The sequence below is a fragment of the Manis pentadactyla genome, chromosome 10 (assembly GCF_030020395.1).
Source record: "Manis pentadactyla isolate mManPen7 chromosome 10, mManPen7.hap1, whole genome shotgun sequence".
Taxonomy (NCBI): domain Eukaryota; kingdom Metazoa; phylum Chordata; class Mammalia; order Pholidota; family Manidae; genus Manis; species Manis pentadactyla.
The window spans coordinates 77,115,778-77,141,368 of NC_080028.1; the positions used below are offsets into that span (position 1 = coordinate 77,115,778).

General features: G+C 47.4%; 2 protein-coding genes and 1 non-coding gene across 7 annotated transcripts in view; all 3 read left to right on the forward strand.

The window, feature by feature from the left end:
* EEF2K (eukaryotic elongation factor 2 kinase) overlaps positions 1 to 4,692 on the forward strand; it is a 66,625-nt gene extending 61,933 nt beyond the window's left edge. For all 3 annotated transcript variants that reach the window (XM_057487017.1, XM_036917010.2, XM_036917011.2), the window contains one exon: positions 1,214 to 4,692. In XM_057487017.1, coding sequence (XP_057343000.1) covers positions 1,214 to 1,323 — 110 coding nt within the window. In that variant the 3' untranslated portion in view covers positions 1,324 to 4,692. The remainder of the gene's footprint in view (positions 1 to 1,213) is intronic.
* Positions 4,693 to 13,857: 9,165 nt separating this feature from the next.
* Positions 13,858 to 13,939, forward strand: TRNAL-AAG (transfer RNA leucine (anticodon AAG)). The gene has a single exon. It is a non-coding gene; the product is annotated as a tRNA-Leu (tRNA).
* A 161-nt stretch (positions 13,940 to 14,100) lies between these two features.
* Positions 14,101 to 25,591, forward strand: part of POLR3E (RNA polymerase III subunit E) — a 35,520-nt gene continuing 24,029 nt past the window's right edge. For 2 of the 3 annotated variants that reach the window (XM_036917006.2, XM_036917007.2), the window contains exons 1-6: positions 14,101 to 14,260; positions 19,531 to 19,604; positions 20,937 to 20,987; positions 23,652 to 23,729; positions 24,492 to 24,607; positions 25,030 to 25,112. In XM_036917006.2, the coding sequence (XP_036772901.1) occupies positions 19,569 to 19,604; positions 20,937 to 20,987; positions 23,652 to 23,729; positions 24,492 to 24,607; positions 25,030 to 25,112 (364 nt within the window). In that variant the 5' untranslated portion in view covers positions 14,101 to 14,260; positions 19,531 to 19,568. Of the gene's footprint in view, positions 14,261 to 19,530; positions 19,605 to 20,936; positions 20,988 to 23,651; positions 23,730 to 24,491; positions 24,608 to 25,029; positions 25,113 to 25,591 lie in introns of those variants that run through there. The other variant, XM_036917008.2, reaches the window with a different exon arrangement.

The window sequence follows — 25,591 nt, forward strand, 5'->3', positions numbered from 1 at the left end:
CTCTTCTTTCAGTTCTGGCAGGGAGAAGGAATCATCCTTCTCTCTGTTTTGCCAGGCTGACTGCCCATATGCTGCTGTTGGTTTAGAGAGGGCTTTATGAAGCTGGAGTGCAGATAACTTTTTTTTTAATGTTTATATGTAGGGCTTTGGGTTTTTTCTTTTTTTTAATTTAAAAAATTGAGCTGACATTTTCATTACATAAAATTTACTATTTTGAAGTGCACAGTTGTGTGATTTTTAGTATACTCACAATGCTGTGCAACCATCACCACTTTCAAACTCCAGAATGTTTCCATCACTCCAAAAGGAAACCAGGTATCTGTTAGCAGTGACTCCCTTTTCCCCACTCCATGCTAGCAACCACTAACCTACCTTCTTTATGAATTTACCGATTTTGGATGTTTTGTATGAATGGAATCATACGATGTGTGGCCTTTTCTGTCTGGCTTCCTTCAATTAGTGTATTTCCAAGGTTCCTCCATGTTGTAGCATGCGTCAGTACTTCGTTCCTTTTGATGGCCAAATAGTATTCTGTTATACGGATAGACTAGACTACATTTTGTTTATCCATTCATCAGTTGCACAAATTATATATATATATATATTTTTTCCCCCTGTTACATAATAAACATACCGAACTCCTGATTTCGCAAGTATAGGATGAGACTAAGTTTAAAAGTTCTTTTTTAAGGTTTTATTTTAAAAATTAAGCAAATTATACTACAAATCTATAATCCCTTCTTTGAAATTTCCAAATCCAAAAAGCACCAAACGAGTGTTTTGGTACGTTTCTCACACATTCATTTAATGGCAGAACCTGTCCACAACTGCCACAGGGCTATTTCTAATCTTTATTTCTTCTACTTTATTTCTTCCTCTTTCATGCATTCCTCAATTAGGCATATTAAAGTCCTCAGCCTGATTTTTATTGGCTCAAATGGAATCACCCACCCACCTCTAAACCAATTACTGTGCACCTCGGGGGATGGCTTACATTTGGCTGACCGGCAGTCTGGACCAGTCCCTGCGGCCTGGTGGGGGATGGGGAGACTGCTTTGACAGCCATGTGATTTTCACATGCCCACCCAGGTCACTTGCAGGGAGAGGGGATGAGTCCTTAAAGAAATCCCAGGATGCTGTTCCCAGGGCAGAACAGGGCTGGCAGAAACAACAGGTGGGTCACCTCTTTGTGCCCCACTTTGCTCTCTTTCAGGCGACCTGTACACCCAGGCGGCTGAGGCAGCGATGGAAGCCATGAAGGGCCGACTGGCCAACCAGTACTACCAGCAGGCGGAGGAGGCCTGGGCCCAGATGGAGGAGTGACTGGCTGGGGAAGTCCTGCCGGCCAGTCCCAGGAAGAGACAACCAAGACTGACTTAGGGTTTTTTGGGAGGGAAGGGGCAATATTTTTAGTGTGTTGTAAATCAACTTTTGTATTTCATTTTTGACTCTTGAAAATGTCTTTGCTACTAGCAGAGATGCTATAGCTGCCCCCTAGGGCAGCCTTTTAGGGGAGTGGGGATTGAAAAAGCAGCCTAATGAACCAACATATTATTTTGAGGTTTTGTTTTGTTTTGTTTTTGTCATGAGATTTAAGAAAGTACTTTTCTGCCTTGGATAGAAAATACTAGGGTTTTGCTCACCAGCCTTTTCAGGCTGTGTTTTCTGAGCTGGGATGGGGAACATAGAGGTGCACATTGAGTTTCCATGTAGTGTGTGTTATCACTACTTAGTGCAAAGCCTTCTTTCTCAGAGCGTTTGGGAGCGTGCATGACATCGTTTCCTGGATGTGAGATTGTACAATGCAGTAGGCCGTGTTCTGCCAGCAGGGGGGCCTGCCTAGGGATTTTTTTCTTAATCTTTTAATTTCCTTCCCAAAATGCAACAGATTTTCTGGAATACAGCCAAATCCTGTTTTTTAGAATGCTTTCTACAGTGGGCTTGCAAAACAGGTTTGGGTTTTGTATACACACATGTACTACCTCTAACTCTTCCATCAGCGCATGTGGAAATGGGTGTGCCTCGAAATTCTTACATATAAGGACAGTGGCTTGGACTGTTGGAGCCTTTCCTCCAAGTGGACACGTACTCTGCATCTCAGTGGCAGCATCCACAAATGTGACTGATGTGCCCCCTTGTACAGTATTCCTCCATGTTTTCTGAGTATCTGAGGCTGTGATGTAGAATCTGCCCCCAGGCGCCTGGCCTGGGCATTCGCTGCTTGAAGCTAGGCTGATTTTCTTGTCATATGCAGCACATGCTTTTAGCAGCAGCCCCTGGAGATTTATCTAAATGTTTGAGAATGAGAGGGCAGGAACTGTAAACACTCGTTCATTCTTCTTGTCTCCCCAGGGCTGTGGCTATCTGCATTTAATGAGCTTTTCCCTGAAAAGAAATTGAGATTTAATATCCATATAATTTCAGTGAGTGTTTCAAATAGCAAAGAAAACAGACTGCTTTGAGCAACTCCAAGTGCTAAAGCAGGCTTTTTCTTCAAAAATCAAAACTTAAAAAAGCAGGGTGTAGCTCACAAACCATTCTTAGCTATTCATTCAACAGGTCCTTCAGCTCTTTAGTGTTGAGAGTTGCTGGGGGCATGAATTTAGGCAAGCGTGAGGTTCCAAAGTTCAGAGTGTGCCCTGTGGGGAAAGCAGGATTTGAAAATTACCCTGGAAAAATCCCTTAGAACACCTGTAAATGACAGTATCCTTTTTTTTTTTGTATATGAACTCATCACAGTCAGTTTCCCTTAGAAATTGGACCTGATCACTTTTTTAAAAATTTGCACCACATCAGGTAATTGGCTTGAGTTAATATTTTTTGTTTGTGTTTTAGGCTGGTGCATATAGTTGAATAGCACATATTGAATGTAAGTTAGAAGCAACTTTATTGTGACTTACCTCTTCAAAGGAATCAAGCCTCATATAATTCATGCCGTTTTAATTCCTTTCTCTCTGAGACTTTATTATACAAATAATTTATGTTCCCTGACCACCTGTCTCATTTCTTTTCTCTAACAGAGATCACCATTTTTGTAAAGGGCCAGATAATAAATATTTCAGGCTTCACCAGCCGTATAGTCTCTGTTGCAACTACTCAGCCTTGCTGCTGTAGTGCAGAAACACCCGAGAACAATACCTAAATGAGTATGCATGGCTGTTCCAATAAAACTTTATTTACAGAAGCAGCCTACCTGGGCTGTTGTTAGCTGACCCTTGCTCTATCCCTTGACTGAAAGCTACTATACTGGGCTCTGAGGCCCAGAGCTACATCAGGTTTTCAGCCTCCAGTGCTCAAAACCACAGTGCCTTGGCACAGAATAGGCACTCAGTAAGTGAACAAATGGAGAGCCGGCATAGTCACAGTGCTCTGTCCTCGTGGCTCTGGTTCCTCCAAAACCAGTTAATGATTTGTTGCCTGGTTTGGCTTGAACCATCACCCCCACAATTCCACCCACCCACCTACATGGCCTTAACTCAGCTGGCCTTCTCTCTCCTTGAAAGGACTGTGATGGCTTAGGTGTGTAGCTAAGCAAATGCTTCTTTCAGGACCAGAGTAGAATAACCTGCAAGATGTCATGATTCTTCTGAGCCAGCAGAGGAACATATTCCACCTTCAAAACCTAGTTTTGTGCCCTCTGAAACTGGTTAGGGCATCTCTGTTTTGTACAAATACTGGTATGCAAACAAAATGAAACAAAATAACAATAAGAAAAAACACCCCAGGATGCCCCAGTCCAACTGGCAAGACACCAGAGTGTCTTCAAGTGCAAGCAGCAGGTGAAGGTCCAGGAGATGAGCAGAGTCAGGGTTATAGTCCATACCTTCCATCATAGCTGGAGGAACCAAGGTTCTGAAAGGCAGACTGTCACAGTGACGCTGCTGGTTAGTGACGAAGCTGGAGCCAGGCTGACAGCTGCTGCTGTTGAGAAGATCTGGGAATAGGATTCAAAGTTAAACTGGAGTGTAATGTCCCTTTCAGGTTTGCTATAGGGGAAATAAAAAAGGCAGGTTTTATGGATGTAAAAAGGAAAAAAAAAACCCAACTCCCTTGTGTCTGAATGTCCCTGTTCCCTCCTCTTCACCTGAGGCACTATGGGAATTCATCATCAAATGCAACCTTGGTGAACCAAGCCAGGTAAACTACCCTTGTTGCTAACTCAGTGACTTCATTTCCTTTCATCCCAACACATTTGTCTGCAGTACTAGACATGTTTTACAAATCAGTGAATGTTTACACAAGTATATGCAGCTCGTGTGGGGGAAGGAGACAATATATGCATATTCTCTGCATGGATTTCTGCCAGCTACTCTTGTTTCTAGTCTCTGAGGTAACCAGTTAACCTAGACAAGGTGGGACCCAGAGAAATGTTTTGCATTATAGATTTATTTTTGTATATGTACTGAGTTCTATTTTCCTCAGTCCAAATTAAGTGGTTTCTGTCTTTCTGCTCTGAAATTCAAATATCTCCTGGTAAATAAATGAAGTAGCTGGCTGGAGGCAGAGGTGAACTGGAGGGCTCAGACCCCATCGGGAAGGGGCAGCCATGATTCAGCTCCCAATGATTGTTGCCAGGGGAAGTGTGGGCCCAATGTTGCCTCATTTTCCACTTTTTCAAGAGCTGCTAAAAATTAGATTTGTTAATACAAAGTCTCTTGATTTTCCTAATAAATTCTGATTTTAAGAAAGCCAGATTTGGCCTGTATGCAGTCCATTTGCTTTAGATAAAGTATAGGAGCCTCTCTTTGTGCTTGATTTTTCTCCTTTATGAAACAGCATGATCTTTACCATTAGAGTTGTCATGAACTTCAAAGAAGATAATGCATGTTAAAGATGCTTTATGATCCAAAGCTTCAGGAAATCTTGGTTACAGTGTGATCATTTGGTTTCAAGCTAATGATTTTTTAATTTTAAGAAATTTGAACATTAGCATAAATGCACTGTAGATGGAACACACATATTTAGGTCCATGTGCCCCTGGGTCCCCACTAAAATGACAGGAAAGAAATTTTCTTAATGGTGTAAGTCAACAAGGATGAAGCAGAAGCGGTATAACAGCAACAATATTTGGATGCTGGAAAGCAGATGGACTATACTGGAACTAGCAGACCAAGAAGACTGGATACTAAGTCAGCAGTGGCAAAATCTGAGAACCCAGTTTTCATAAAGAACCCGTAGAAGGCTGAGGAATTGACACCAGGAACTTCTGGAAGGGGAAATGAAATAGGGCTAAAAATGCAGGGTCAGTTGGAAAGTATCAGGCTACTAGGCCCACTCACCTCCCCTGTGTAGCCAGCCAGCTGCCTCTCCCATCACCCTTCAGAAGCCTGGGACACCATACACAGTAGACAGTAACCCTTCTCTTGCAAGGAGGATTAAGTGAAAACGTCTATTGGATGTAGAGGCTCCACCAGCCTTCTTTTTCCTCAATGCTCCCAGGCACTGGCAATCTGACCTTGACTCTTCTGGCAGAAGGTAGACAATTGGAGAAATCTCTAAGGTATCTGAGATGAAAGACTTAAAAAAATACTCTCATAATGAAACAGGCTGGCCAGAGTCATAGGAAACGCTTCAGCCACCAAGCCCCACAACATCCACAGAAATTCCCAGTTAAAGCCCCATTCTTAAACTTGAACACCTGCCCAAAGAGCCTTCTGTAAGGAAAGTATTTCATATACAAGACATTGAAACAAATTAACAGAAGAAAGTATCTTAGAGGAAACAATATGCAAGGGGAAGAAAATGAAAAGCTGTCAATTTCTTTAGATAAAATACATCTGCAAAAAGAACAGAAAGATGGAATTCTAAAAATATACACAGCAAAAGAGCTCTTGTATATTGAATCTACCCTTAACAAAAGTGAGTAACTTAATAGTTAAAATTTAATACCTTACATTTTAATTTTAAGTGTTAATGGTTATATTTGAGGTAACCATTTGTTTTTCTTCACATACTTATGTTTGTTTTTCTTCCTACATATATTTCTTTTTGGCTTCATGCAGAATTTAAATTTTCCCAGTTATAAAGTCCAAAGAATTAGAGCTCTTACTATTAAGTAGTACCTATTAGGGAAAAAAAGTGTAATAGTCAATAAAAACTAAATAATTTTGAAATGTCCAGGAGCCTAACTTAGGAGTTTGAGAAAGAACAAAGAAAGTAGAGGGGAGAGAATCGTCTAAAAAATTCAAGAACATGTCTCGGAACTGAAGGATATGTATTTCCAGAACAACAGGGCCCATCAAGTGCCTAGCGTGATGGCTAAAATTAGACCTATGCCAAGATTAATCTTCATGAAATTTCAGAACGTTGAGGACAAGGAAAAGATCCTGAAAGCTTCCAGAGGGAAAGAACCAGTTGCATACAAGAGGATTGAGAATCAGAATGACATCAAATATTCAGCTGTAGCATTGGAAGTTGAGAGACAATGCTTTCTAAATTACAGAAAAGTGCTCTTTAACCTAGGATTGTATGCCCAAACAATTAAGTGTAAGGGTAGAATAAAGACATTTTTAGACATGTAAATTCTTATAAAAGTAATCTCTCTTTCTCCAGAAGACACTGGAAGATCTGCTCTCCCAAAAGAGGGCCAGTGGAGTGAGGGGACTGACAAGAAATGCATGGGTTTCCAGCCGAAGAGTGAGGCAAAGTCGGTTCCCCAGTGAGGATGGGGGACGATTCTAACATGGTGGCCTTTGGGTAAAACCTAGAGTTTATGGCTCCTGGCAGGAGCCTGTGGGGGAGTCTTCAAGAAGCCAAAGCAATAGAATACCTCAGGTCTGTAGTAAGGATGGACAATTTGAAGTTGAATTAAGGATGAATTCATAGCAACTAGGTAAATTCTTTAAGATGCAATTATCAACCATAAACAGTATTTTCCAGAAAAGGAAAAATAATCATAGTTGAGTATATAGCTAAGCTCAAGCTTATTCAATAGCATTTACTAATTAGTGCTCAAGTGAAATTATAGAAGGAGGGTTGAGGTAAGGTGAGTGTTATGGTGGAGATGGGGTGGTTAGAGTTAAGTTCTTATTTTCTTTGGTAGGAAGTCAGTAGGGAATGGCTAAAATGGAAAGAAAAAAAAAAAATAAGCAGGTTGTTTAGACATGGAGATAAATACCAGAAGAATCAGCTAAGTGTTCAAAGTGGTTGCCTGGAGTAGAAAGGGCAGGCATATTGTTTATTTTAATAGCAAGCTTGTGAATTGATATACGTGTACAGCTGTGGTAAAATTAACAAATCAATCATTTAAAATATTTGCTTCGTTAAAAATATCCAATTAAATTTGCTAAGTTAAAAATTATAGTAATGTATTTATTGAGCGTCTACTACATTTTATTGAATCTAAGACATCACTGATTTCAAGATGTACCATTATTTTAGTATTAATAAGAAAACACTGAAATAAATTATATGCCACTGACTATAAGATGCAGGTCAATTTTAGAGATACTAAAATGTGAAAAAAGATGTGTCTTAGAAGCAATGATATGTGGTAGATCAGACATTGGACTGGGGATAAGCAGTTTTAACCCTGCAACAAACCGCAGGTTTATTGTGACCATTTTACAGCTGAGAAAAATGAGGCATTTTCCAAGAAGGTTTTCATTAAGCAGAATGGGAAGTCGGAGCTTTTAAGATCAGGTATCATAGTTCCAAAATAAACAATGCCAACTGTGGCTGCGTTATTCCCATGACCTACCAGCACTTTCCCAGGCCCCCAGCAGTGTGTTTGCAAAGCTGAACTGTAAAGAAATTGACAGAAAGTGCCATAGGTAATGAGGCCCGTGGCTTAATTGGACTCAACACAGGAAATCTCACTCAGGTCTGTCAGCTTAGATGGACCTACTAATGGTCAAGGTGTAAGGTGACCCCATGTCCCAGTTTACCAGGGAGCGTCCTAGTTCACGCCAGTGTCCCAGTTCTGCCAGTTAAATATTTGTACCAGAAAAAAAATACTCTGGTCACCCTGTTAAGGGTGTGTCCTTTGCACAACTAAAGTGTGTCTCCTTTGCAAGAACAAAGTTCTTGGGGAGGCCCAGGTGATCATGTGCGGTCTTTTGTCGCAGGTAACAGAAATCAACCCTGGAAAACGTTAGCAAAGAAACAATTTTGGGGGAAAAAGTAGCTTACAGAATGGTAGGTAAAAGTGAAAGAAGCAGGCTTCAGAAAGGGAGGTACCAGGGCAAGTGTGGAGATCGAGGAAGCAAGGTAAGTTTGGAAGTTCACCAAAGGGCCCTGCTATTGAGCTAAATCAAAATCTGGCATCCAGATTCAGTTTCCCAGGATAAAGCCTCTCTCTGGCCTACTTTGGGTCTTGTGCCCACCCCCTTAGGGCTTTGATTCCCTCCAAGAACAGAGGAAGGAGGCGTTTCCCCAAAGGAAATCAGTATTGGAAACACAAAATAGGGGAAAGGGTTCTGGGAATGCAAAAGCAACAGATTTCTACCCAGAGAGAGTATTCCCTTTGGGGAGGAAGAGGACAAGGGCCCTGAAGATTAGACGTAAGTGTTGAAAGAAAATTTTCAGACAGTTTTTGTTGCAGGCCTATGTCAGTTTGATTATTGTCTTGCTGCACATGTTAACCCTCCTGGAAGGCTAATTCAAAGATTAATGCCTGGTAGGGGCATTTTCAAAAATTAATTTTTTACTACAGTATCACCTATATACAGTAAACGGCACCCTCTTAAGTGTACAGCTTAATGAATTTTTGAACATTTGTACCGCCCCAGAAAGCTCCCTCCGGCCTCCTGCCAGGGAATACACCCTCTATCCCACTATCTTGGTAGGGACATTTTATAGAACAAGAGGGTGATAAAAAAGAATATTCGGTTAAAGTTTACTACGCTCTTCTCTAACACAACGGACAGTCACCTGGGTGGGTAGAAACGTTTCCCAGTGATGCCGGGTTCTTGTTTGCGGAGCCAAAGAATGAGCTTCACAAACAGTCAAGGTAGGAGAGCAAGGTACAGGCTTTTATTTAGAGGTAAAGTGAAAGGACAGAGCTCCCGGCTCACGCCTGGAGGGGACAAGAGAGTCCATAGTGGTGCGTTGTCTAGGCGGTTTTATAGGCAGTTGAGGATTTTTCGAGAACATGAGAAAACTTAGGGGTGTGGACTTGTTAAGTGGTCCCTGAATATTAAAAATTAACTTAAGGAATTTCCTGCCTTGATTTCTCTCTGGGACACTGGCGCCTTGGTCCGGGAGCACATCAAAAGGCTGCTTGCCCAGCCCCCAAGGTGGGCTGAGGTATTGTCTACTTGCTAAAGAATCCTGCCTCTTGAACTTCCTGGGTGTTAAAATGCAATCTTATCCTTAAGATGGAATTCTTCCTGCCTTTTACCATGCCGTCTACAGCTGGGTCTGCATGTTAAGTTAGTTGCTCAGTTTGCAGAATCACCTCGTCAGATCTGAAGGAGGAAAGACAGCACATAGGCCTGAGCCTTTTAGCATGCTAAAGTGAATCTTACACATGGTTACAAATGATTAGCATAATAAAACATGTGCTACTCTTCTTTATCTGGGGAACATTAACTGATTTCACTGAAGAATGATTCTAGAGCTCAATGTTTAACATAACATTTTAGCAGGGGGGGTTTTCCTTGCATGTAGTTACATTGCTCTGACTGCAAATATCCCACTCTGCCCCCTCCAGAGGCCCTCACCCTACTCTGACTACATCCATGGTCCCTGTCTCACCAGTACAAATCTCAATGCTATTAAATTTCATAAGAAGAATGCTTTAGCATTTTATTAGGAACGTTAGTTTCTTCCCAGAAGGAGGTTCATACGGAAAAGTTTGGTCTTGGATCAAAGTTGGGATTTGGGATCATTTTTCCTTTTATGGAGGACAAAGGAAGTGAAGAATGTGTCAGAGACAGCAGTGAAATGGGACTGCAAGACTGGAAGAAACTCTCAAAAAGAGACTCTGCGCTCTACCTTCCAGGATCAGCTCGCATCCCCGCAGGCTGCCATATAGTATCCCATACTGCATGTGTTAGTAGGACAGATCTGAATTGCTCCAGAGTGTTCCAGTAGAAATACTGCTAGCTTCATTTGAGCTCTTTGTGATGCCGGGGTTCTTGATCACGAAGCCGAAGAATGAGCTTCACAAACACTCAAGGTAGGAGAGCAAGGTACAGGCTTTTATTTAGAGATAAAGTGAGAGGACAGAGCTCCCGGCTCATGCCAGGAGGGGACAAGAGAGTCCGTGATTGGCTCGTTGTCTAGGGGTTTTATGCACGGTTGAGGATTTTCAGGAATGAGGGTAAAGGGTTAGGAGTGCAGACTTGTAAGACCGCCTGCCCTGCCCTCAAGGTGAGCTGGGCTGTTATCTGTTTGCTTGGGTTGTTTATAGTTGAGATTGCTTACCAAAGTAGTCTTTTGCCTAGGTTGCAGATTACGATTGGAGAAGGGAAAATAGCACATAGTTACAATTAAAATAAACTGGGCCTTTTAGCAGGATAAGGTAAATTTTACATTGTCATGATGTAATTGATACAATAAAGTGATGGTTTGTGCTGAGATACCCTTCTTTCTCTGCAGAACACTCAAACATTCCAGGCCAAGTTGCTTCTGGCCTTTTGAGCTTTAAGTGATGTTACTGAAGAATGTCTATATTCCTAGTCATGTATACAAATCTTTACCCTAGAGAATTAGTGTGACTCTGACTTTGCATTATGCTTAACACAGTTTTGACAGGGACTTCTTTGCATACTGTTAATTGTTCTGACTGTAATTATCTTGCTCTGCTTTTTCTCAGGAGGCCCTCACCCTACTCTGACTAAGTCCATGGTCCCTGTCTCATTACCATACAAGGGGGTGGGGTTAATGGTTACAACTGACAGACACTGGGTAGCACCAGCTTTAGCAGAAAAGGGGAATTTACTACTATGACAAAAGAATGTCTCCAAGAGTGTGTATGTAAGAATATAGAAATTTATCCTCCATTTACCCCATGGTCCCAAGCACATAAGCCAGTGAGAATTATGCCTGGGCTTGCCTGGGGCTTGCTGGGTTTACCCCGCCTTATCTCTAAACATCCCGACCCTCCCTCAAAGCAACAGGCCAAGTGGATCCGCCACAATAAAAGGCGCCACGCTGCTGCCCTCTCTTTCTCTCTGTCTCTCTGCTGCTCTCTCTCTGTCTCTGTGTGTCCATCTGTCTCCCTGCTCTGTCTCTGTCTCTGTCCCACTGCTCTCTCTGCTGCTTCCCCCTTCTCTCTCCCCACCCTCCTCTGGGGAAGCCACTCTCTCCTTCAGATAATAAAGTCTCTTGCGTGGGCGCGTCTCCTGAGTCTTCTTGGTAAGGAGGGTTGTAAAGAAGTGCAAAGAGCATCAAAAGTCAGGAAAAAGAACTAATAAAACCTAGCTAAACCCTAGAGCAAGAGCCACCCAGTTTTCGTAGAAACTACCTGAATCTAACACGCCTGCCCTCAGTTAGATAACCAGAGGTGGGCAGTAGCCTCGAGACATAACCCGTGATAAATCACGAAGACATGCTTGTGTGAGCTAGAGATTACGGGAAGCGGTTAGGTAACCGGGGCATTCTCGTTGCAACTCCATTGGTTAAAATATAGAATGTGTTTTAAAATTATTGGTTGTAGAAATGCGCGGGCTTCGGTGCAACGGCTGTGAAAACCCTATATAATCCCTACCTAAAGTTGCCTAGGGGTCGGCAGCTCGGACTCGGCCTGCGTGTCAGGGGAGGTGCTGTCGGCCCCAGCTAGCTGGCTGAATAAAGACTTTGCTTGGATTTACATCTCCGTGTCCGTGTGGTTTGCTCTCTGGGGAAACCCCGGAGTCCTGGACCCTAACAGGGTCGAGGCGAGATACCCTTTCAGTGTATCCCACGAGACTCTGGGAAGGGCTTGTCTGGACCTGGGAGCCAGAAAATCATCAGGACTTCTCTCTACCTCGCTGCTGTTCTCATTTTGTCATTCCTTATTTCTCCACGCACTGGCTTTCTCTACTTCTCTAACCCGTTTACAGAATATGGCAACCGCAAAGCCCCCGTAACTCTCCGTACTTACAAGCAGTCTCAGAGACTAACTCCAATACTTAAAACAGTCAGATTTAACAAATTAGGAACTCACCTCGTCTCGGTTCAGATTCTCAAAAGAGAACGTGACTGGTCGGCCCTGAGCCTGTAGCTACCATAGAGCCGCTGGGGTGGGGGTGGGGATGCACAGCACAAAGGTGGCTGGCAGGGCCCCCCTCTCCTGGCAGGTCAGGCTATTCCTAGAAAGTGTGATTAGGTGGAGATTTCGGCAATTGTCCTTCTCCATGGAGATACTGCCTTTCAGAAAGCCCACACACAATTTAGAAGCAAATACAGTCCGTCTTAATACTAAAACACCCTGACTAGCTCAATGCTTCTATTGATCTCAAAAGACTATTCCTCATTTAGCTTTGAATCCCCCCTAATGCTTGGCCTGTTCCATAGAGTGGTTGCTTCTGTACTTAAAAAAACACAAAGACAAAAAACTCCTTTAAAAGCAACCAACTTTCTTGATACAATGAAATCTTTGTATATCAATAATTATGTTAAAGATAAATGGAGAAAGAAACTAAGCTAAGGAGGAAATGAAGAGAAATGGGGAATGTCCAAATGTCAGGGTGTGTCCCAAATGTATACTTACTAGAAAGTTGAATATAGCAACTTAAAAATCCATATTCATAGTATGAGATAAACTAGATCTATACATGTCATAATAGACCTCAAGAACATAATGTTGGAGGAGAAAAGCACATGGCAGAATGATGTTGGCGCAGTGTAGTAATGTTTATGTAAATGGAAAACATACAGAAGACCGACCATTCTATTTATTGTTTATATATATATATATATATATATGGGTGTGTGTATGTGTGAAAGTACAAGAAATGGAAGGATACATATCAAATTTATGATAATAGTGATAGCAAGGGGAGGATATTTTGGGAAGGGGGCTTTATTTTTACTTGTAATGGTCTAATTACTTTTATTTGTAGTGGTCTAATTTATTTTTAAATGGATTTTTTAAACGACAACATATCATACCTGAGTAACTTAAAATACATACATAGGAAAAGAATTGGAAGTGAGATGCCATGATATTGGGTAGTGGGAATATGGACAATTATTTTTAATTTGTACTTTTCTGTATTTTAAAATATCTATAAACATCAATATGGGAAGATATTTAAAAAATATAATTGGGTGAAAAAACAGTCAACTGCACATCAACACTAATAGTATAATAATATTTATGAAAAAACCCGTATACAATAAAAACAAAATTCTATTCTCCATGGATACATATATCCATATAAATTAACGTCAAAAGATACCGAAGAATATACTACGCTAATAAAAATGGTTACCTCTGGTGGTGGGGGGACGCTTAGGATGTGGGTCAAAGGTATAAAAGAGCATTTGTACCCTATCTATAAAATTTTAATATTTTGCAATAATTCACATATTATTGTGAAACTAAAAATTAAAACATAATTCTTCAGAGAAAACCGCTCAAACCAGCTTCCCTGGTTTGGTCTTGGGAGCCCCTAGTGGGTGTTACTGCCTGGATCCATCAATCATTTCTGCGGGAGATACATAAGCCGAGTTCGGTGGGTTAACCTGTCTCTGGGCTAAACACTTGACTCAGAATACAGATTCTTAAACTACTTTTAGATCTGAAACCGACTTGGAGCAAGTCTGGGTCTAAATATTGGAGCAAAGATTTTCTTTTAAATGCATGAATGTTCTAAATACTTTTATCAACATCTGGTGAAACACTCGTGAAAGAAACCCTTATTAAAATGCTCTATAATGGTTTGTAGAAGTATTAAGTAACTTACTGGAAACAACTCTTAAAGGGTGGGTAGCGTGGCCGAGCGGTCTAAGGCGCTGGATTAAGGCTCCAGTCTCTTCGGGGGCGTGGGTTCGAATCCCACCGCTGCCAAAGTCACCTTTTTGTCCCTGCTGCCTTTGTTTTTCGCGGTCGGCGGCTTTGTATTGCCGGCGCATCAGCGTCCCCTGCTGCCAGGCCGGGATGACGGCATGCATGAATGGAGTGGCGGAGGGGGCGGGTTCGTGCGCGCCGGGGCGGGGCATTGTGGGTAAAAGGAAGCGCCAGGCCCGGCCCGCTCCCCCCACGTGTCGGTTGGAGTTTTTCCACCAGTAACATGGCCGCTGCCTGAGAAGAGAGCCGGGCCGCCGCCGCCTCTGCAGCCCGCGGGTACCTGGGCCGTTGCCGCCGCCCGCGTGCGGCCCCCGCGGACAGGTGAGCGGAGGGTTGACAGCGCCCGCCCTGGCGTTCGGCGGGCCGCACTCGTGATGTGGGCCTGGGCTGGATTGCAGCGTAGGCGGGGAGGCCCTGGCCGCGCCGTGCCTAGGGTTTGGTGGCCTCCCCGTGCTAGGGCGGGAAGGGCGTGCTGCTGCCCCAGGACACCGAACCGGCCGCGGACTCAGACCTCGGCCGGCTCGGGAGTCGGGGAGGCCGCGGCGGCGGCTGCTGGCAGTGACTCAGGGTCCGCGCCTTGCCCCGGCCGGCCCGGGCGGGCCTCGTTCAGGAGCACCTGTGCGAAGGCAGCCGGTGACCGGCCGGCGTGTCAGCGATGGCTGCGCGGTGGGCGTGAGAAGGGGGCCTGACCACCCGCGAAGGAGGCGAAAGCCATTGGCAGAGTGCTAGGGCCTAGCGGCCCGCCCTGATGGGCTGAGGGAGGGTACCCAAGCCACCCGGGCCCCCTCCTCTCATCTGAGCAGCTCAGCCTCCACCCGGCCAGGCTCGGAATTCTTCATTCATTTATTCAGGCACCCGTTCCGCGTTAATTGAGAGCCAAGTGTGTGCTGCGGATGGGATCCTGACCATTGGCCAAGAGGAACTGTCAGTAAGCACGTCCAGTAAAACAGTGAATAAGCAAGCTCTCTTGCGTTGGCTTTAGCGTCGTTGGGCGTGAGGGCAGAAACGGGAGAGCTTCGCAGTCGCCACAGGTGCTTCATCTGTGAAATGGGGTCAACAATTTCCTACCTCGTAGGATTGTGGTGAGGGCTAAATAGGGTAAGACGGTAGGAAGAAGCCCAGCGTTCAGCGTTTGATGTGAGGCTGTCTCAAGCCCTCTAATGTTGGAAGAAAACATGTTGTCAGCAGTATCTAAGCTTCCCACAGGTTACTATTATTACTTTCTTTAATCCTCACCACAGTCCTCGCTGTGGAGGTTGGTGGCTTGTGTTATCCCCATTTTAAGGGGGTGAAAAACAGGGAAAGACCCCGAAGACTACACACGTTTCCTGGTTTACCAGCTCAATTGTCCCAGGGGTGGGACTTGAACCTGTGCAGTTTTGTTTTGAGAGTGCAGGCTCTTTACCCACCCTGCTATACTGCCTTTTGTTGTAAAGGTGTGCAGCGTTGTGTTTAAGAAGAAAGATTTTTGACATCAACTAGACCCACGTCTCTCCTGACTGTGTTCTCTAGCGCTGTGACCTTGGGCAAATTGCTTACTCTCTGAATCTCAGTTTCTTCATTTCTTACTTGGGGAAAATAAATGTTAGTTTATAGGGCTCTTTAAGAGATTAAATGAGAATGTCTATGAAGTCCTTAGAGAAGGGTCTGATGCTCAGTTAAGGGTTAATTGTTGTCTACTAGGCCAACTCTTCCTTTAACAGAGATGTAAACTGAGGTGACCCAGAGAGGGGCGATTCCTAGTCCAAGGGGCACACAGCCAGTTAGAGTCCAGGCTTTGAGACTGTTTGCCCTGGGGCCCTCTCCCCCTCTCTCTCCAGTTCCTGGAGATTACTTGGAGTTGCCTCAGCATTTCTAATTGACTGACACGTTAGATTTCTGGGTGCAGCATGGATGCACCCGACCATGGCCTTCAGGTACCTCCTCTGCCCTGGAACCTTCCTTAGCTCCACCTAGTGTCCTAGTCCTCCACCCTCCCTGGGCAAATTCCCTGTGCCCAAGGCCATGGAGCCACTGCCACAGAGTCTGCTCACAGGACACCTTGGTGGGGCCAAGGTGCTTACAGGTCAGCACTGCTGCTGGGAGGCTTGGTTTGTGGTGGCAGGGAGGTCTGTTCCTGCCTGGGCCACAGGCTCTGTCTGTTCTCAAGTGTCCGTGAGACCAGCAGTCTCTAGATGGGCAGAGTTAGGCTCACTGGGTAAAGGGTGTGTAGCTGCCAGATTTCACACACTCATTCACTCAGTTATTCTTTGTACGATTTTGAGTGTCTTCTTCATTCTAGGCACTGTTCTAGGTATTGGAAGAATAGTGGGAATGAACTATATACCACGTAACAACTTGAAGTAAACATAGTCATCTCCACATTGCGATTGAGGGAACTGCAGGTCCCCATGGAACTTATGTTCTAGTGCAGAAAACAAACCACACATTTGCAAATGAACTAGCTAAGTCCAGATTGTGCTAAGAACCATGTGAAGGAAATAAAAACACCGATGTGGTGAGTGGGGAATGACTTGAGGGGGGGCCTCTGTAAGATGGATCATCAGGGAGCCTGTCACTTCCTGGAGGGGGCAGTGGTGGTGGCTGCCTGGTGACAGTGGATGAAAAGGAGCCAGCCACTGAAAGACCTGGAGGGAACAGGTGAGCACACAGGCTCCTGGGACAGGCCATTGGAGGCCCGGCAAGTGGCACTTGGCCAAGTGGGTAGAAGCAGAGGCAGAATCATACAGGGCCTTGGGGCCATGAAAAGGAGTTTGGATTTTATTCTGTGGCAGTTGAAGGGTTTTGAGCAGGAGAATGATATGATCTACTTTTTTTGCAAGGACAACGCTTGCTGTTTCTGGGACGATTTGGAGGTAACAAGGGGCCATAGGGAGACTTGTTGGGGCAGTACTTTTCAAATTGCAGATTGAGATTTATTAGGAAATAAAATCAATTTAGTGGGGATTATAGCCAGCATTTTTTATTTTAATGAGTGAGGGTAGAAAACATAACTGATCGCAATTACAGTTATGTGAAACCTTGTTTTAGTTATGCAGTTGTATGGATAATCTGGGTTGTTTATGTGAAACGGATTTCTTACTGTGGGTCTCAGGCTGAAAACTTTTGAAAGCCTCTAACTTGGATGATACAGGCTGTGAGGATGAACGGAGGTGATAACCCCTGCCTTAACCCAGTTAGATGTACTGTTGGAGGGAGGAGTGTCAGCTCAAGGCTGCCTCATCCTGCCTGAGCTTCTCGGTGACTGGGGAGGCCAATGGCACAAGAGCAGAGAAAGCCTGTTTCTGCACTGTGGGAACCTCCCAGGCTGCAACCTGTTAGTGCATACGATCTGTTCCCTCACTTGTCTGGCAGTCTCCGATCTCTCAGGTGTCCACCAAGCAAGCTGCAGGGACGGTGGGTGCTTGACATCGTCCGTGGCCCTTGGCAGCCAGTACAGATGGGGTGGGGTCCTGGGCTCCACCATCCTTTTCCCTCTCTCTGGGCAGCAGCAGGCAACTTTCAGTTTGGGGCTTTTGATTTGCATCCCACTTTCCACCCGCTAACTGTTGCAGTAGCCTGCTTCCCTCTAGTCTGCTTTTTCAACCCCCCACACCCATATCTACCTTACTCAAACAGCTCCCTATTCATCGTTCCCATGGTTCATTTATTCAGACAACACATACATATTGAGTGCTTGCTGTGTGCTATTCACTGGGGATACAGCGAGGGACAAATAGACCCAAACCTCTGTCTTCATGTAGTTTATGGCTTAGCAGCAGCAGGGACAGAGCTGTAAACTTGAACATGGTAATATGCATTGTGGGGAAAACCAGAGCAGGGAACACAGTGGGGGGCCAGGGTGTTGCAGTTTTGAAAAGGGCAGATGGAGGTCTTAGTGATGAAGCGAAGACCTGGAAGAGGTGAGGGAGAGAGGGAGCCAGAGGCTGTGGGGGGAAGAGCAGTTCCAAGGCCCAGAGTGGGTGGGGCAAGGGGCACAGAGAGGAGGGAAGGAGGCCTTTGGGAGATGGGGTCTGAGATGTAAAGGGGCAGGGTGAGGGGGTGTTCTTCAAGACTTTGGCTGTTACATCCAGGAGTGAGATGGGAGGCTTTGAAGGCAGGGAGTCTCACACACACACACACACACACACACACACGAACCTCAACAAGCTCATGGCTGTGGGGCTGAGCACATTGCAGGGGGTAAGGGCAGGGAGTGACACACACACACACAACACACGAACCTCAACAAGCTCATGGCTGTGGGGCTGAGCACATTGCAGGGGGTAAGGGTGGAAGTAGGGGCCCAGCTGGGAGGCTGTCACTATAATGCAGGCAAGAGGTGGAGCTGGCTGAGCTGGGGAGGTGGCAGTGGACTGGCCAGACTCCAGATAAACTTGGAAGGTAGAAATGTCAGGATTTGCTGGTACAGGATGAAAGGAAGAGAAGCATCAAGGCTGAGACCAACGCTGAGTTTGCTGGAATAGGGGAGATGATTTCAGGTGGTGTGGCTCTGGCGAGGGGCTTAGATGACATTGAATCTCACCCATGGTGAAGGTATTAGACCTTTTTAAATATTACATACTCCCCTGTTCAGTAAGATAAGACAAAAATCATGATGGTCTTACCCAAAAGTGGAGGTCTGGGGATGTCCAGGTGCCTTTCTAACTGTGATCATTCCTTCCTTTGGGAATGCTGAGGGTCAGCCCAGCCGAATTACTCACCTTCTGCCTTGGAGACCTGCAGCCTTCCCTCCTCCAGGCATTTGAGGTGCTTCCTGTCACCTGGAGGCCCTCTTCCCCTGTGTTTGGCTGCCCCAAATCCTTTTATCCCTCAAGGTCCAGATCCAGCACCCTCCTCCCCTCCTCTGCCCCTGCCCCCTCCTCTCCCAGCAGGAAGGTCCTCCCCTCTGTCAGCCAGCCTGGCTTTGAAGTCGAGTGTGTTCTCTTGCTTGCTATGTGGCTTTGGGTAAGACACCTAAGTGTCCCTGAGTTCCAGCCCCCCATTATAAAATGGGCACAATCTAGCCACCTCACAGGATTGTTGTGTTGAATACATTAGAGAAAAGCATGTGCAGAGGGTCATTTTTAGATACACACACACACACACACACACAGAAGAGAGTCATGTCACTCAAGGTTGGGCTTGAAAGTCAAGTATCAGCAACAGTCGCCCTGGAAAGCCTTGGGATTGTTTGCTTGCTCTTCCCATTGGATGTTGGACTTTAAAGCCCCCCAATTTGTTTTCGGGTGTTTTCATCATGGCTGTAAACCAGCCAGCCTCCAGCCTCCTGCCTGGCAGTGAATCCTTCATTGTGAGTGGTCAAGAACCCTGAACACTGGTCATTTATTCTTTCCCATAGTGCAGCCAACATGTGGTGTCTCTGGCCCACCAGTTTGCACCCGTGTTTCATTTCTTCTTTTTTTTTTTTGGGCTGCTGGGGTAAATAGTTGCTGTGTGTTGTTGACTCCATGGAAGATGTAGAGAGAAGGTGGGTTTCTGTTTGCCTCAGGCTCTTCCCTCCCAGCACACAGGGCCTGTCACAGAAGAGGAGTCCAAAAGTGTTGGCTGAACCATTGTCCGGCATCCAGGTCTCTCATTGTCCCTTGCAGATCGAGTCTGAGGACTGCTCAGCCGGCTGTGCCCTAGTATGGCCAATGAAGAGGATGACCCAGTCGTGCAGGAGGTAACTGCTGGTCCCCACCTTTACCAGCACTGCCCGGAAGAAATGCCCGGGCCCAGGACTGCAGGTGGCGTGGCTGGGGCCCTTCCATCGGTCCTCAGGTCAGCTGGGGACCTGCTGGCAGCCACAGGCCCCCCAGGCCTGGCCATTCCCTCTGCCTGGAGCCCTTCTCTCTCAGACACCTGCCTGGCTGAGCTCCTCACTTCCTGCAGGCCTCTGAACCAGTGGTCTCCATGTCTCTGACCACCCATCCTCGTGTGCCTTTCTCCTGTCCCCCTCCCCAGCATCCTCAGCCCCCTACCTTGACCATGCTTTGTACTTGGCCACAGCACTTATCAGCCCCTAGATATAAGCTCCTTCCCCTGGAATGTAAGCTTTGTGAGCAAGCGATTTTGTTCTGTTCACCACTGTGTCCACAAAGCCAAATTCAGTGCCTGGCATGTAATCCTCTGTGACCAGTTGTTGAATGAAAGGATGGGTTTGCACACCCTCGCCTCCTTCCTGGGCTTGCCCAGATTGTCATTCAGCTGTTGTTCGCTGGATCCACTGTGCTGGGGGCAGTGACAGTGAGGGAGGCAGTGTCCTGCCCTAGGGAAGTTTAAGGTCTATGTGGTGAGGCTGACAGGAAAGGCGTCTCGACCTGCAGATGATGGGGAGGTAGGTTTCAGAGTCAGCCCAGATTAGGACACAGCCTAGAGCTTCAGGGCCTTTGCACATGCGGTCACCGCTGCCTACAGAATGCCCTTCACACGTGCCTCCCCTGCTCCTGATGACCCTTCAACTCATCTTTAAGTCCTGGTGGTGGGAGAGAACATAGTTCTCATGAAGAGCTAGGAAGCAGGAAGGTAAACTGCTGCACAGTTGGGTGGTGGGTGGTTAGTGTTGAGAAGGAAGAAGGAGCCAGGTCAGTTTGGAGGGGTTTGCAGCCCACCTTACAACAGGGTGTCAGGCCCTTCAGGGGCAGGTGGGGGGCACAGGGAGGCAGTGTGATGGCTAGGTAAGGGCTCCCCATCTGAAAATCGTTTAATACAGCCCCAGGCTACATCCTGATGTGAGCAGCCCTGGGAAGGTGCATTTTTATTGGGTCATAGTGACCTTGGAGGGGGCCGGGTGAATGCTCACCTGGTCCCCCAGGGAGCTGTAGGGAGAGGGCTCTGGATGCATCCAGATTGGAGACTTGGTTCCCTTGTTACCAGCAAAAGCCGAGCTCTTCCCTCCCCAAGACTGCCTCTCGGAGCCACTGTGCCTTACCTGAAATTGGAGGAGCATGCGTGTGCAGGGCAGGGCAGGCACCAGGTTCTTTCTCCTATTTAAGTCTTCTTCCCTTGTTCCCAGATCGATGTGTACTTGGCCAAAAGTCTGGCAGAGAGGCTCTATCTGTTTCAGGTAATTACGGGACCTGAGGTAAAGGGGAAACATGCAAATGGTGGGTGGTGGGTGCTGGGCGAGGAGCGGTGCAAAGCCTCAGCCTCGCTTAGGGCTCTTGGTGCAGAGTGTGTGATAAGAGCCATCTCCCCACTTTCGTGGGCAGATGGGTCGGTGGTCTCTCATCCCAATGACGGGTAAACCAGGACAGCTGCTCGAGGCGGGACAGTGTAGTGGTTAGAGCGTGGGTCCAGGGGCAGACTGCCACCGGCGAGGCCCAGCTCCATCGCGACTTAGGTGTGAGCCCTTGGACAAGATCCTTAATCTCTCTGTGCCTCAGTTTCCTCATTTGCAGAATAGTGGGAATAACAGTACCTGCCTTGTAGGGACCCCGGGGGATTGGGTGAATCCATAGTAAAGTGCTCAGAACCCTGCCCAGCACAGAGCTGGCCCTGAGAAGAGGGGCAGAGAGGGGCTTTCTGGGCCGTGTCCTGGAGCCCCTGTCGTGCCAGCTGTGAGTGCCCCAGGACCCCTGCTCCCTCCCTGTCTGCTGGGCCTACAGCTTATCCTAGTGGCTCCCAGTACTGAGTATGGACTGTAGGCAGACAATGTTGAAATCACTCAAACTACGTCACCCACCTCCTCCCACAAATACCTTGTGGTGGTTACTATTGTAATTTAAAACCCCTTCACCAGGTCTAACTCACATACCAAACAACTCCCCCACCTAGGGGTATAATATGAGTGTAATGCAATGGACCTCAGTCTATGCACGCGGGTTGTGCACCGAGCACCACAGTCTGTTTTAAGACAGTTTTGGCCCACATCTCTCCCGCTGCCTTTCCCACTTGCAGCCCTAGGCAGCCATTAACCTGTTTTCTCTCTCTATGGATTTGCCTATTCTGGACATTTTTTATAAATAGGATTATACATTGTGTGTTTGTGAACTGGCTTATTTCAATTAGCTTAATGGTTTCAAGGTTCACTCATGTTACAGCATGTGTCAGTATACCATTCCTTCTTCCGGGATCACTGGGGGGTACCCTGGTATGGGTACAGCTACCCCATTTTGTTTATCCATGCATCTATTGCTGTGTACTTGGGTTCCCACTTTTTGGCTATTATGAGTAATGCTGCTGTAGACATCTTTGTACAAATCTTTGTGTAGACATGTGTCTTCATTTCTCTTGGACATAGACCTAGTATTGGAATCGCTGGGTCATATGGAAGCTCTACATTTAATAATTTGAGGAACTGACAGACTGCTTTGTACCATTTTACATTCCCAATGACGAGGGTTTTTTTATTAAGTATTTTTGTCCCCATATTGCAAATGAGAAAACAAGGCACAGGGAGGCTAGTAGCTTGCACAGGTGGCCCTGGGACAGGGCAGCAGTAGCAGGGTTCCAAGCATGTGCTGGCAAGTGGCCCGGCATCTGTCACCCTGGGTTTGCCTGTATAGGCCTTGGGGCCGTTCTGCTCTTTGGGCCTTCTCACTGCACAGTGGTGGTGGAACTGGTGGTGGGGACAGTGACCCTGTGCTCATGGGGTGCTGGCACATCAGCTGCGTTAGCCTCACTCCCTGCCTCTCTCCCTGCTCGCAGTGGCCCTGGGAGGCGAGGACACACATCCTCGCAGAGCCAGGGGCCTGCCTGAGGACGCAAGGTGCAAGGGGCAGAGCTAGGACCAGAGCCCAGGCCTGTCTAATTCTAGACTCTGCCCTGCGGCAGCCCCTTGCCCAGACTGAGGTCAGGAGATGGCAGAGCTGCCCTGGGCCTTGGCTGACCAGGGGTTCTCTGGGCTGTTGTGGTTGAGGCTGCCTTGGCCCAGGCCCTTTTCATGGGCTTAAGCCTGACCAGCTGGGCCCCAGGCTCCCACCAGGAAGCAGGGAGGAGTCACTGTTGCTATTTGAGTGAGCTTTTAGGAAATAACCATTTCCTTAGGCTGGAACGTTAGCTGATCTGAGACAGCCCCAAAAGGAGGGCTCACTTTACACACATCTGTGCCTCCCTGGGCTCGCCTCAGAGGCTGTGGAACCGGCGGTGACGGCCAGGGCCTTCTGAGCATTGCCCCAAACTGTGCCGCATCCATGCACCCAGGAGCACACAGACGGCATGGGAGGAGGAGAGGCGCCCCCGCGTGTTCAGAGCAGTCAGCGTGGGCAGCAAAAATGACTGCACGTGGCAGCGCTGCGGCCCAGGAGCTCTGTGAGCGGGTCGGGTGGACCAGCTCTCCTCTCTCTTCAACTCTGCAGTATGGAGAAGTTCACACATACAAGCGAAGGGAGAGAGAGGGAGTGGGGCAGCGAATCCCTGGCGCGTTCTCCCTGTGTTCCCTGTGGTCGCATCGCACGGGTCCTCCTCTGCCTGGACAGCGGGTAGAGCTAGAGTTGGACCTTACTCTGGACGCCCATGGCGGGGCTCTGCGGGTCAGCAGAGCCCACAGGGTTCTGTGCGTGGGGCCTGTTTGGGTACCCAAAACTGAGGCGTGTCCCTTGGAAGTCACAGACGTCTGACAGTTGCCCTCTGGAAGGAGGCCAGGTGGGGCCAGTGAGAGTGGGGTGCAGGCGGAGACCAGCAGAGACCTCAGGCCTCTGCGTGGTGTTGGTTCCTGGCTGGAGTTACCAGAGCCCCAGCTCTGGCGCAGGCTGGGCAGGGTGGATGACAGCTCCCTTTTCCTCCCCAGTACCCAGTGCGTCCAGCCTCGATGACCTATGACGACATTCCGCACCTCTCGGCCAAGATCAAGCCCAAGCAGCAGAAGGTGGGGCTGCCCTGTCTGGTGGAGGTGGAGGAGGGGAGGGGTGATACGGGTGAGATGATGGCGGTGGGGACCGGAAGCCCAGAGAAGGAGCGATTGGAGAGTTAGGAGAACAGTAGCTTGCAGGGCCTTGCAAACTGAGGAAAGAAAGAGTTCCCAGAAAGAAGTGTGGGCAGCTCCAGAGAGGCCCAGGAGGAATGAGAGGCTGGGAGGGGGTGGCCGGGGCGGGGGAGCTCATGCTCACAGAGAAGGTAGGGGCCGGTGTGAAGCAGTTCTCGGCATGGGGGATGTGAGTCTGGAAGGGATGGGTGATGGGGCCAAGAGAATCAGAGGAGGCGGCCCGACCTGGGGCAGCTGCAGCCCCCGCCCCACTGCCACGGGGAGGTGCTGTTCCGTGTCGCCAGTTCTGCTGGCTGTGCAAAAGAAGTTGGCAGTATGGGTTTTTATGGGAAAATCTCTTGATTTTTAAATGTTGGTACCTAATTTAGATTTTGGGCAGTAGAGTGGGGAGGATAAAAGCTACTACATGAAATCACCCTGCAGGCCCCTGGTCCCCCCAAAATAAAAAAAAGCATTCTGGGCTTTCTGTTGGAATTTGGGTTTGTGGCCTCTGGTATAGACTGAAGCCCAGGGGCCCTGGGGCAGAGGCATGGGTCAGTCCTGCTTGTGGACAGGGCCAGAATTGGCAGGGACTGGTGGGGTGACCATGGGTTGGGGTGGCTTTGGGAGGTCTTCATAGTTGGTGGGGGTGCTTGATACCTCCAGGTAGAGCTTGAGATGGCCATCGACACCCTGAATCCCAACTATTGTCGCAGCAAAGGGGAGCAGATCGCACTGAACGTGGATGGTGCCTGTGCCGACGAGACCAGCACGTACTCCTCGTGAGTTCCTGGGGGCCCCAGGGCTTCTGAGTGTCACTGTGTTAGAGGAGCCTTTCAAAGGCCTTAGGACATCTAGGCTCTCATACACTTTTGCTGGGAAGCCCCCCCTTGCATGGCTGGGCCTGCCTGGTGTAGGCCATTCCCTGTGTGAAACATCTTCCCTGCTGACATGGCTGCTCTGACCTGTTCTTCTGAGGCACCTTGATGGGAGCTGGTGCTCACACCCACTGCCTGTCTCTTGGGCCACAAAGAAGGTCTTGGGTTTCCTCTTCCCTGGCTCCCCTCCTGAGACTCATGTATCCTGTCTGTGGCCTCAGCCCTGGCCATTGGACTTCAGAAGGTGTCTGGGGTGGAGGGCTGAGCCTGCCAGGCCCTAGGTCTGGAGCTTCCTTCCTCCTGACACGTTCTCCCTGTGCTCTCAGGAAGCTGATGGACAAGCAGACGTTCTGCTCCTCCCAGACCACCAGTAATACATCCCGTTACGCCGCTGCACTCTACAGACAAGGTACCTGCAGCCGAGCATCCCGGGCTGCCATGGCTTGTGGGACTGGGACAGGGACGGCCTTCCCTAGCCTCGTGTCCAGCCCCCTCCTCCCTCAAATGCTGGACACCTGCTTATGGAAATAACAGGTTGTCAGGAACTTGAACTGGCCACTCTAGGGACTTCTGGCTAGACATTGCTTCCAAGGTCATTGTCCTCCTGGGACACAGACATCCTCACAGCATAACTTTTGAGATAGGTAGTAGAATTTTTTTTAAATACAAGGTATTTATGACCCAGCAACTCCATTCCTAGATGACACCTATCCAAGAGAAATGAAAATGTAACTCCACACAAAACTTGTACACATGCAGATGTTGATAGTAGCATTATTTGTGATACTGAAAAAGTGGAAATGATCCAAATGTCCATCTGCTGATAAGCACATGGATAAATGTGGAAAAGCCATGCAGTGGAATGCTGTTGGCCATGTCAAGAATGAA